The sequence below is a fragment of the Panulirus ornatus genome, chromosome 16, assembly GCF_036320965.1.
Source record: "Panulirus ornatus isolate Po-2019 chromosome 16, ASM3632096v1, whole genome shotgun sequence".
In the NCBI taxonomy this organism is placed as follows: domain Eukaryota; kingdom Metazoa; phylum Arthropoda; class Malacostraca; order Decapoda; family Palinuridae; genus Panulirus; species Panulirus ornatus.
The window spans coordinates 6,539,651-6,551,716 of record NC_092239.1 but is presented as its reverse complement, the minus strand read 5'-3'; the positions used below and the strand labels follow the sequence as shown (position 1 = coordinate 6,551,716).

At 38.9% G+C, this 12,066-nt stretch overlaps 1 protein-coding gene across 8 annotated transcripts in view; it reads right to left on the bottom strand.

The window, feature by feature from the left end:
* The window catches only part of LOC139754093 (calcium-transporting ATPase sarcoplasmic/endoplasmic reticulum type-like), an 86,699-nt gene that overhangs the window by 7,678 nt on the left and 66,955 nt on the right, over nucleotides 1-12,066 (bottom strand). For all 8 annotated transcript variants that reach the window (XM_071671167.1, XM_071671169.1, XM_071671168.1 and 5 more), the window contains exons 7-9: nucleotides 10,353-10,443; nucleotides 3,001-5,047; nucleotides 1,238-1,355 (exon numbers count right to left, since the gene is read on the bottom strand). In XM_071671167.1, coding sequence (XP_071527268.1) covers nucleotides 1,238-1,355; nucleotides 3,001-5,047; nucleotides 10,353-10,443 — 2,256 coding nt within the window. The remainder of the gene's footprint in view (nucleotides 1-1,237; nucleotides 1,356-3,000; nucleotides 5,048-10,352; nucleotides 10,444-12,066) is intronic.

Sequence of the window (12,066 nt, the reverse complement as noted above, 5' to 3'; positions counted from 1 at the left end):
GAATAAAAATTAGTATATATCGATCCCGTTTTAAGGTCTTAAGTCTATAGAATTTGAGTTAAGAAGGGTTCAGCGACAAAAAGCAATGGCTTCGGGAACCTAGCTTCAGGCAAGAGTAATCAAGTAATGGTTACTTGCAGAGAGCTATATACATTAGAAATATAAAAATAATTATATGCTACACTTACTAACACACTGGGATTATCCTGCTTGGCAATCACAAGAAAAGGACATTGTAATAATAAAACAAATTAATCAGCTGGCTCAATTCAAATGGTTAAACACTTTTCTATTTTGTAAAAGTGATAATACGAAGAAAGCCTTCCATTTACTGTGACTGTTGTACACAACTACTTTTTCTGATGAAGAAGGTCCAAGAGCATTCTAAGAAGGTTTATCCGAGAATGTTGTTCATTAGTAACGTAATTACAAATGTATGAAATTGCAAAAGAACTGGGAAGATGTGAAAAGTATATGATGCATCCCTATCTATATCTATTTATGCATTTTTCCACTGCTGTACTAAAACGTAACAACCTCCCAAGTATGTGAAATTAACTCGTGGTTTCAAACTGATGATAACTATATCAAACAATACAATACTACACTATGCAAGATTTTTGTGTCTTATGTGGAGGTAGACATTCTTGAAAATAGATCCTCGCTACTCTCTGATCCATATTCTTTAAAAATACATCCTCATACCTCTCTGACCTATAATCTTTCAAATCAGCAAAACCCATTAACTTCCAACCCCCGTCATTACATAAAAAGCAATTTGCAACATGAAAATCAATACTGCGTATAGTATCTCAGATATCTACGTTTCCTAAAAACAAAGCTCTGATCCTTCTAGTTGCAAACCACACTCTTTTTATAATTCTTATACCATTATGCTATTCCTGCTTTAGTGAGGTACTGTGAAGAACAATCCTCTTGACAGTGCTTGGCTTTTCCCTATGTAGTGCTTGTTCAAAGAACTGAGACCAAGACATCTATAGTATATACAGAATACAGTAAAAATATATCTGGTAAAAAAAAGTATTCAATTTTTGGATCTTCACTTCCAAAGGCATATGCAAAATTTTCCCTTGCCTCTTCTTTTTACCTTTCATTAACCTTTCTGTATTTCAATTAAGGCCTGGCCTTGAGGTGGACTTTTGTCCATGACTGGAGTCTCCAATGCTGAGAGAGAGAGAGGGAAAGGGAGAGAGACAGAGAGAGAGAGAGCACGTACGCTGAGGATGTCGATGTACAGGATGATGAAGTGGAGGGTCATGGACAGGGCCATAGCCGCCAGCAGCCAGAAGTTGACCCAGGGAGGCATCACCAGCAGCGACTGGTTCTCAGACAAGCTGAAACACAAACAATTAGTAAGGCATATGAGTATGAAGAAACATGTGTAAACAACACATTTCACTCCATAATCCTATACTACAATGCAGTAATAAATTTCCCCATTTCTTCAAAATTTTTAATTAAGTCTCCACTGCTGAAAGTAAACATGCTAGTCTACTTAACTTCTGAGACAAAACAAACTGAAAATTGACTAATTATTCTGTACATACACAGTTATGCATAGCAACAGGAAATAATCATATCATATTACAGCTGATGAATCTGAATGCTTTCTAATTTCCACCAACTAACCAATAAATTAAAAGGTATGACGGCTGAAGCTGAAGCCACTGCAGAACTATTGAAAATAAGATTCCTTTTAGACTGTAAACCCAAAGGGATAAGAAGTTCGACCCTAAGAGGACCTACAAAATATTAGGAGCTTTTGCTGACAAACACAATATATAATTAATAACTATGAATGATGGAGATACACATGGATTATTACATATCCTACTTAAAACCTAGGAATGAGAAGCAAGTACAAAAACATATATGGCTTTGTCTTAAGAAACCAATAAAAAAAAAAACAATTAATCTGAAGAAATAATTCCTGCAGTGACTCCTTTCATAGATTTATGATCATATCCATCTACTGTTTAAACTACTATGAGACAGAATAAATAATGAATAAGCTGTAATCTCAATATCTACTAAATGTGAAACAAAAATCTGATTCATACTGTAATACTTTAAACTTGGGAATGAGAAGCAAACACTGAAACATATACTGATTTGTGTAAAAAATATTCTGAAAAAAAAGGTTTCCAGCACAAATTCCTCATAAAATCATTTTCATGCTAATTTACAGTTAATATTATTATAAGACTTAGTGTGGTCAATGGCTCTGTATTGTCTGTCAATAGACTCATCCACATTTTCTCCATATTCCTGGTGACAATGTCCCTTGTCTTTACTTTCTGTGTTCCCACTGTCACTCTCGTCTGCAGTTTTATTTTGTGTTCTATCTGTATCATTTACATTTTCTCCACAGTTCTGTTGCCTCTATTCATCAACTACACATTGTGTTTTAATTGTCACTTCCTTACTCCATATCAAACTCCTTTTAATCTACATCTTTCTCTCTTTCCTTGCCTATTCTGTACAATTTGAATACCTTTGCTTTTTTATAGATATCCCCAGTGCCATAAATAAAAGTTGTCCTTATATTTTCTTAGCTTATTAGTCATATTTTCCTACTTCACAGTCAACACATACTGTTTCTAGTTTACATCCCTGTTTACTACATACTGCATTCTACATTTCCTACGTAAGCTAAAAAGACAATGTTCAATTTGTTGTATTAGTGCTGAAAAGAGTTTATCTGTTTTCAGATATTTTTGCTGGGACGTATATTTAAAAAAGTGTATGTTTTCTGATTTATATGCCTTACTGCCTTTTGTATCCACAATGACTTTCTTCATATTGTTTGTATTAGTCATTCAGCTTAGAGTATTATATCTTTCAATATGCTAATCAGGTAAAAATAATGCATACATACAAAATTTCCTAATGAAGGGTGTATGTAAATGTCTTGATTATCAGATATTTTAAAAGTGACACCTTATGATATCAAAAACAAAGAAACACAGAATTCATTACCTGTTAAGAGCGTTCAGCATTTCGATGGTGACCAGCACAGACAGGGCCATTGTCATGGGAGCAGGATGACTGAAAATGTTGCAGTCTAGACCCTCAAAGTTTTCAGGATCACCCAGGCAGGACAGATGATGAGATAGTTGGTAATAGTTCAACTGAGGGCCAGTAGGATCATACATGAACCACCAAGATGCAGCAAAGACAGTGGCCGCTCCAACATAACCACCAATGGCCATGTAGCGGAAGAAGAGCCAACCAGAGATGAGGGATTCATCAGCTTTACGAGGGGGCTTGCTCATGATGTCAAGATCAGGAGGGTTAAAGCCCAGTGCAGTAGCGGGCAACCCATCAGTTACTAAGTTGACCCACAAAAGCTGAACAGGGATAAGGGCCTCAGGAAGACCAAGAGCAGCAGTCAAGAAGATGGACACAACTTCACCAATGTTGGAAGAGATGAGGTAACGGATAAACTGTTTCATGTTGTTGTAAATAGCACGTCCTTCTTCAACAGCAGCTACAATAGAAGAGAAGTTGTCATCAGCCAGCACCATTTCAGATGCTGATTTGGCTACAGCTGTGCCTGAGCCCATAGCAATGCCAATCTCAGCCTTCTTTAGGGCAGGCGCATCATTCACACCATCTCCAGTCATGGCTGAGATCTCATTTTCACCCTGAAGATACTCAACAATCTTTGACTTGTGGAAGGGCTCTACGCGAGAGAAGAGACGGGAACGCATACAAGCAACCCTTTGATCTGGAGGAGTAAGTTCATCAAACTCGCGGCCTGAATAAGACATGCCAGTTGTGTCTTCTTCTTCACCAAAAACTCCAATACGACGGCAAATAGCTTCAGCAGTAGCCTTATTGTCTCCAGTAATGACAATTACACGGATACCAGCAGCACGGCACCTCTGGATAGAGTCAAAAACTTCCTTACGAGGTGGGTCAAGCATACCTACCACACCGACAAAGGTCATGTTAACTTCATATGTGTAGAACTTTGTAGAATCTCCAAGGTCCATGTCCTCAGGCTTCATTGGAGTATCAATGGTAGCAAGACCCAGGCAACGAAGAGTGTCACGACCACAACCATAATCACGGGTTACAGCAAGAATCTTATCCTTAACACCAGCAGTAAGAGGAACCTTCTGGGTGCCAACACGGACGTGGGTACAACGATCAAGAACACCCTCTGGAGCTCCCTTGCAGAACATCTTTGGTCCAGTTCCCAAGCGAGTAGGTTTAAGAGGAACACAGTATGATGACATGGATTTGCGGTCACGAGAGAACTCCAAGGTAAATTCCTTCTTCCACTTTCCCTCCATATCTTGCCTGGCAATAATAGCAGATGCACGGCGATCCAGACCAGCCTTGGAAATGCTGTAAGGGTTAATCTTCTCACCAAGGACAATAAGAGCAGTCTCAGTTGCTTCACCAACCTTCTCAAACAGATTCTTGAATTCATTAAAATCAATGGAGGAGTCATTACACATGAAGGAGATAGTGGACAATTCTTGTAGTCCCTCAAAATCAGAACCCTTAACTTTAGCACCTTTCAAGTAAATGTCTCCAATAGGTTCATATGTGGAGCCAGTGATTTCAAACTCCAGAAGAGAGCAGTCATTACCCTCAACCTTGTCCATGATGAACATACGAGAGACCGACATCTGGTTGGTAGTAAGTGTGCCAGTCTTATCAGAGCAAATAACAGAAGTGCAACCCAAAGTCTCTACTGAAGGAAGAGACCTGACGATGGCATTCTTCTTTGCCATACGACGGGTACCTAAGGCCAGACAAGTTGTGATGACAGCAGGAAGACCTTCAGGGATGGCAGCTACAGCCAAGGCAACAGCAATCTTGAAATAGTAGATAGCACCCTTGATCCAGGAACCACCATGAGCAGGATCATTAAAATGTCCAATGTTGATAGCCCATACAGCAACACAGATGAGGGAGATAACTTTGGACAGTTGCTCACCAAATTCATCAAGCTTCTGTTGCAGGGGTGTCTTGATTTCTTCAGTCTCAGCCATCTGGGTTCGGATCTTACCTGTGGAAAAAGATGCAGCCATAGAAACATACTTTACTTGTGGGTTTTGAGAAAAATACAGGATTTGAGGAAAAAAAAGACCTACCAGTTGTATTCTTCAGGAAGAATAATCATGTATCAAGTGGATCAGGTAACGAGAGATGCTGAGGGAAGGGGCTGAGGAAATACAGTCTCATAAGGAAGTCCTAAGACGTGCTTCAAATCCTAGTATGTGCCCCCAAATCTACCGTATATTGTGGACTATAAGTTAGCCTGGGATATTGGCTGACCTTACCTTTGTCAGCTAGAATACTGATTTAGGCATATATATGCATATATGCAGTACAGGTCAGCTCCTAAACACTGAGGTGCCATTACAAAGGCTAAACATCTGAAACATCATGTGTTCATCTGGTGTTTACACTGGGTGATGATATATATATATTATTATCATTTTTTTATTATACTTTGTCGCTGTCTCCCGCATTAGTGAGGTAGTGCAAGAAAACAGACGAAAGAATGGCCCAACCCACCCACACACATGTATGTACATACACGTTCACACACGCACATATACATACCTATACATCTCAACGTATACATATATATACACACACAGACATATACATATATAGACATGTACATAATTCATACTGTCTGTCCTTATTCATTTCCATCGCCACCCCGCCACACATGAAATGACAACCCCCTCCCCCAGCATGTGTGTGAGGTAGCACTAGGAAAAGACAACAAAGGCCAAATTCGTTCACACTCAGTCTCTAGATGTCATGTATAATGCACCGAAACCACAGCTCCCTTTCCACATCTAGGCTCCACTAAACGTTCCATGGTTTACCCCAGACACTTCACATGCCCTGGATCAATCCACTGACAGCACGTCTACCCCGTATACCACATCGTTCCAGTTCACTCTATTCCTTGCACGCCTTTCATCCTCCTGCATGTTCAGGCCCCGATTGCTCAAAATCTTTTTCACTCCATTTTCCACCTCCAATTTGATCTCCCACTTCTCCTTGTCCCCTCCAACTCTGACACATATATCCTTTTTGTCATTCTTTCCTCACTCATTCTCTCCATGTGACCAAACCACTTCAAAACACCCTCTTCTGCTCTCTCAACCACACTCTTTTTATTACCACACATCTCTCTTACCCTTTCATTACTTACTCGGTCAAACCAACTCTTTTTTTTTTTATACTTTGTCGCTGTCTCCCGCGTTTGCGAGGTAGCGCAAGGAAACAGACGAAAGAAATGGCCCAACCCCCCCCATACACATGTACATACACACGTCCACACACACAAATATACATACCTACACAGCTTTCCATATTATCCTCAAATGTCTCATTTTCAGCACATCCACCCTCCTCCGCACAACTCTATCTATAGCTCATGCCTCACAACCATATAACATTGTCGGGACCTCTATTCCTTCAAACATACCCAATTTTGCTTTCCGAGATAATGTTCTCGCCTTCCACACATTTTTCAATGCTCCCAGAACTTTCGCCCCCTCCCCCACCCTATGATTCACTTCCACTTCCATGGTTCCATCCGCTGCCAAATCCACTCCCAGATATCTAAAAACTTCACCTCCTCCAGTTTTTCTCCATTTAAACTTATCTTTTTTTCATACATATTTGCCATTTCCCACGTTAAAAGAGGTAGCATTAAGAGCAGAGGTCTGAGTCTTAGAGAGAATATACTCACTTGGCCCCCCCTTCTCTGTTCCTTCTTTTGGTAAATTAAAAAAAAAGGGAGGGGAGGATTTCCAACCCCCAACTACCTCCCCTTATAGTCATCTACAACATGCATAGAATACACAGGAAGTATTATTTCTCCCCTATCCCCAGGGGGGTTGATACTATTTCCTAAGTGGTGGGGTGGCAATGGGAATGGATGAAGGCAGCAAGTACGAATATGTACATGTGTATATATGTATATGTGTGTGTATGGGTGTTTATGCATATATATGTGTATATGAGTGGTTGGGCCACTCATGTTCATATATATATCATATTCATCTCTAGGGGTAGGGGAGGAATAATACTGCCCATGCATTCCCTGTATGTTGTATAAGACGAATCACAGGGGCAGAAGCAGTAGGCTGGAAATCCTCCCTTCCAGTGTTACCTTCCAGGAGAAGGAACAAAGCACGAAGCCAAAGGAGTAATTTTCTCTCTAAAGTTCAGTCATATTTTTGTCGCAAACTCGCTCGCATGGGAAATGGTGCCATGTATAACCCTTTCTTGTCATATACTTCCTCAGTCTGAGTCTTGTTTTCCTATTCCACAGTTTATACATGTTGTTTCTGGTGTTATATCCCTGTCAAGGATAAATCATGTTTTCTACTTAAGCTAGGAAGAAAATGCTCAATCTGTTGTACTAGCCCTGCACAAAGTTTGTGTTTGTTTTTATGGAATGCGAGTCTTCAGATATACACACATAACTGGCTTTTTGGCAAAAACCAGCTTCTTGAGCTTGTTTGCATTGATCTTTTGCTTCATATATCTTCAGTTTAGACTCTGCAATCATATTCACAACACCTTATCAGTTTGCTATTTCAGTATCTTTACCTGAAACTGCTAATGTACCAATAACTGTATTATGAGCACCAACAAGTTCACTTTCTATAAGCTCTTTCCAAGTTATTCCTTTTTGCTCACAGTTCTAATTGCGACTGAAATCCCCTCACTTGATGATTGCCATTCTATATCATTTTCAGTTAATATTCTTTTCTAGACACACTTCTCAGGAATGAAATCATTAGTTGATACTTAATGTCACTCTACACACTTTCAAAATGGATGATCACTGACTTAGGTTTTCAAATATTCACATATTCATTTCCTACTCATTTCAATATCATCATTACATCTGTATGTAAAGCCGAATTAACATCACATTAAATGCTTTCTATATTATTTTTTCTTACCAAATCTAGTTTTCCATTCTCTTTTCAAGCTGCCACACAAACTTGATTTCAGTAATCAATACTCTTTTATACAAGCATCTCTCAAAGACGAACTTATCTGATGATTCTTTCAAGGTCTGTTTATCAAACACTTACTATCACAATTTCAGACACTGTTTTAAAATGGCTGATCACTGATGCATTTCATTCTTCAAGAGGGAGCACAGTCATATTTGTTTATATCAATATTAACATCTGATTAGATATTATGAAATTGTATATCACGAGATGACCTTCTTAGTTTATCATATTTGAAGTGTTTGATTATTTTCTATTACTTCATATACTTTTGGGTTGTTTACATATTTTTCTACATTAACTAATTCTAAGACAAATTTCGACACAAATATTTTCTATTCAAGCAAATCATACTGTATGTCACATATTAAGACAGTCTAGGAATTTTTTTTCACAGCTGTATTTAAATACTTTCAGGGGATGTGTCTGTGACTTGGTGCGATTTCTTTTGTTTATTTGTTTGTATCAGTGTGATCACTACACTTTTAAGCAATATGGTACTCTTTAATTCCTGTTCTGTTTTTTCTATTTGGAAACAAGAACCTAGAGATCTATTGAACACTTGCTAAGACAGTTTTAACTTAATTTTCCATATATTCACACTTCACTGAGACACTGCACTTAATTATTGTTTTCAGAGTGATCACTTCACCTTTATGAAACATGTTTTTTTTTCATGATTTTAAGTCTTCCTCAGAGCAGTTATACACATGTGGTAATGCTGTAGATAGCTGGCAAAGGGAGAGAAAAAGAGATTGGAAAAGAAAAAAGAGAGTACTTAAGAGTACTAATGATAAGATTTTGACAAAAGGCAGGACTAGCTTGTATCGCTTAACCCAGGACTTACTCAAGTTATGAAGAACATGGGTGAGTTACATGTTTCATGTGCTATGTGTGAAATACAGAGATTGTATGCCAGCTGACTGAATACCAGCAAAGAAGAAGTAGAAAAAAAGACACCAACATGAGCCAAAGGAGTGAAAACTAATGGCCACTGAAGCTGGCTCATTATGGAGTTATCACTAATCCTATTAATACCCAAGTAGGTAGAACCAGTAATACTTCCCTGCTTAGTGGCTCTCTACACCATACAACCAGAGAAAGAGTGCGTTTAGTAAACCTAGTTAGGTGTGGAAAAATGAGAGGGTGGTTGTGGCATGCATAGCACACCAAATTAGGGAAGATAATTGTGACTTGAGAAGACATAAAGGATGTGTTAGCCAGGTGTTTACTTCAAAGAATTTGCATGAGAAATACTGTATAACACTTAGATAAATAGAACTGCACCTGTATAGAGCTTTAGAGGGTTTACAGAGGCTTTCTGGATAGTGCTACCTATAGATAGGGAAAATGGAAAGTTACTAAATGCAGCAGAGATTTTACTGGGAACGTCAGGTATATGAATAAGCAGAAAGTTCTTGATTTGGGAGAGTATCTGAAATGAGAATGTTATGAGAATGTGAAAGGTGTAATAGAATAAGGTGCTGCAAGGGGATGAGACAGGTAGTTTCTAGTAGGTTCAAATAGGGAGGACTTAAGCAAAATGGAGTGCTTTGGGTACTTGGGAATGACAGTAAAGATGTCTACGTCAGAAGATATACTAATCCCAACAAAAGAATGGAAGAAAATGGATGTTTTGGAAATGAAATGCCTGAGAACAAAATGGTATGTGGTGTGAAACAGGTTGATTGTATAAGGTGTGAAATTCACATGTAATGTACGGCAATTTGCATAGTGTGATTGAGAGAGCTGCCAGGGCGTGCAATGAGTGAAGTAAGACTGACTAAGAGAAATTAGGAGTCAAAAGTGTTAGAGAAAGGAAAAGATGAAAGAAATGGAAGGATGTAGTGAGAAAGAGGCTATGCGTTATCGGAGTGTGAAAATTCATGAGGGTGACAGGCGTACATAGGATGTAACGAAGTGGATCAACTTGATATACAGGTGGGTGAAGTGCTGTCATTTGGTTAACTGGAGCATATGATGTGGTTAAGGTGAACCATGGAAGAGTCAGTGGGGACTGGCTGTGGATGGTAGGCTTTGGTTTCAGTAAATTATACAAGATAGCTAATAAGTTGATGTATACCAATGAGACTGTTGTTCATATGCTCCTGGCACTAACTTGCTGGGGTAGGACAAAAAATGGGAATAAAGATTTTATTCACACGCACATAAAAAAAAATCTGCATGGTTCCAAACATTCCAAAATGGAAAAAAAAGACCAATAAATCAATTTTTGGAAGACATCTGACTTATTCTGAAAGATTCAAAAGAAAGTAATAGAACAGAAAAACACACATAAAAGTATACACTTACCAATGGCAGTTGCGAGACCAGTGCCAATGACAACACCACGAGCCTTTCCAGCAGCAACATTTGTCCCTGAGAACAGGATGTTCTTCTTGTCCTACAGCGAAATATGAATCTATTAGTTCCTATATGAAGAACCATTATATATCAATATATTTCATATAAGTCTATTATGCTTTCATGCAATATATATGACAGCATGGCAAAGAGGTATTCAGAGAAAGTACTGGATGGCTGGATAGTTGCAATACCTTCTGTACAAAGGAATGCTTACTGAATGCATGTAATAATCATACTGTAAAAGAGGTGAAACATATCGCACAGAGACAAATGAATGGTTAAAAAGGCTGCAACTAATGGAGTAAGAAAAAATACAATAGAACCAGAAGAATGGTACTGTGATGATTACTTCAAAGAGACTGTTGAAAAAGACAAGAGGCTGCAGAGTCAACTAGTGATCTTAAAAATATATGAAAAGTCATCTTTGACGAAGTTGTATTAATGGGAGTACAGCCTTGTTAAAAAACTTCTCACTCCAAAGTCTACATTTCCCTGCGATGGGAAGTAGCACAGCCTTGGGCTGCAGGAGCCTTTAAAAAGGTCTCGGGGTAACAGAGTACATTAATATCCTTGATCACAGTTTCCCACATGAGCGAGGTAGTGCCAGGAAACAGACGAAGAATGGCCCATCCACTCATTTACACACATATATACATAAATGCCCATAAACGCACATATACACATATATACATAGACATATACATACACACACACATATATATTCATATTTGCTTGCCTTCATCCATTCCCAGCACTTCCCTAACCCACAGGAAACAGCATCGCTATCCCCTGCTTCAGCAAAGTAGCGCCACAAAAACAGACAAAAAAGGCCACACTCGTTCACACTCAGTCTCTAGCTGTCATGTGTAATGCACTGAAACCACAGCTCCCTATCAACATCCATGCCCCACAGACCTTTCCATGGTTTACCCCAGATGTTTCACATGCCCTGGTTCAGTCCACTGACAGCATGTCAACCCCGGTATACCACATCATTCCAATTCACTCTATTCCTTGCACGCCTCTCACTCTCCTGTATGTTCAGGCCCCAAATGTGTGTTTTGTCAGTGCTACATCTGCTGGGGGTAGGGAGATCTGTGAGCAGATGTTGCTTAAGTATGAGGGAAGGGCAAGCTTCCTATTTCTACTTGAGGATGGGTGGTTAGTCATCATAACCTGTCACAGATATCATAAAAATGAGAGGAGAGCACACTGAGGTGGGACTGTACTGGGAAGATTTTTATTCCACTGTGCAGGTGTTGAGCACCTGTGGTTGCTTGATAGCAAGTGACTGTTCCATGTGTACCACTCAGTGTGTTTGCAGCTTTGTTACTTTTGCCCTTGAGTGGGTGAAGATCAGACAGGCAAGCCATAGTTTAGAGAGGAGCAGAGATATTGCTTGTAGATGTTATGGAATCCCATTCTTGAGCACATCTGGTGCCAATTAGTGTTCTAGTTTGTGTTGTATTTGTGTTGATATTACTGGTGTGGGAATGAATGCTATATATAGTAACTTGGCCAGTTCATAAATTTATTGTTTAGAAACACCCTCTGTCCAAAATCAGTCCAAAGACATTTTTCAAGATTTGTTGACTCTTACATCCAAAAGAAAAATCTTAGAATCACAATGAGTTGAAAATATCTTATGAACTTGCTATTT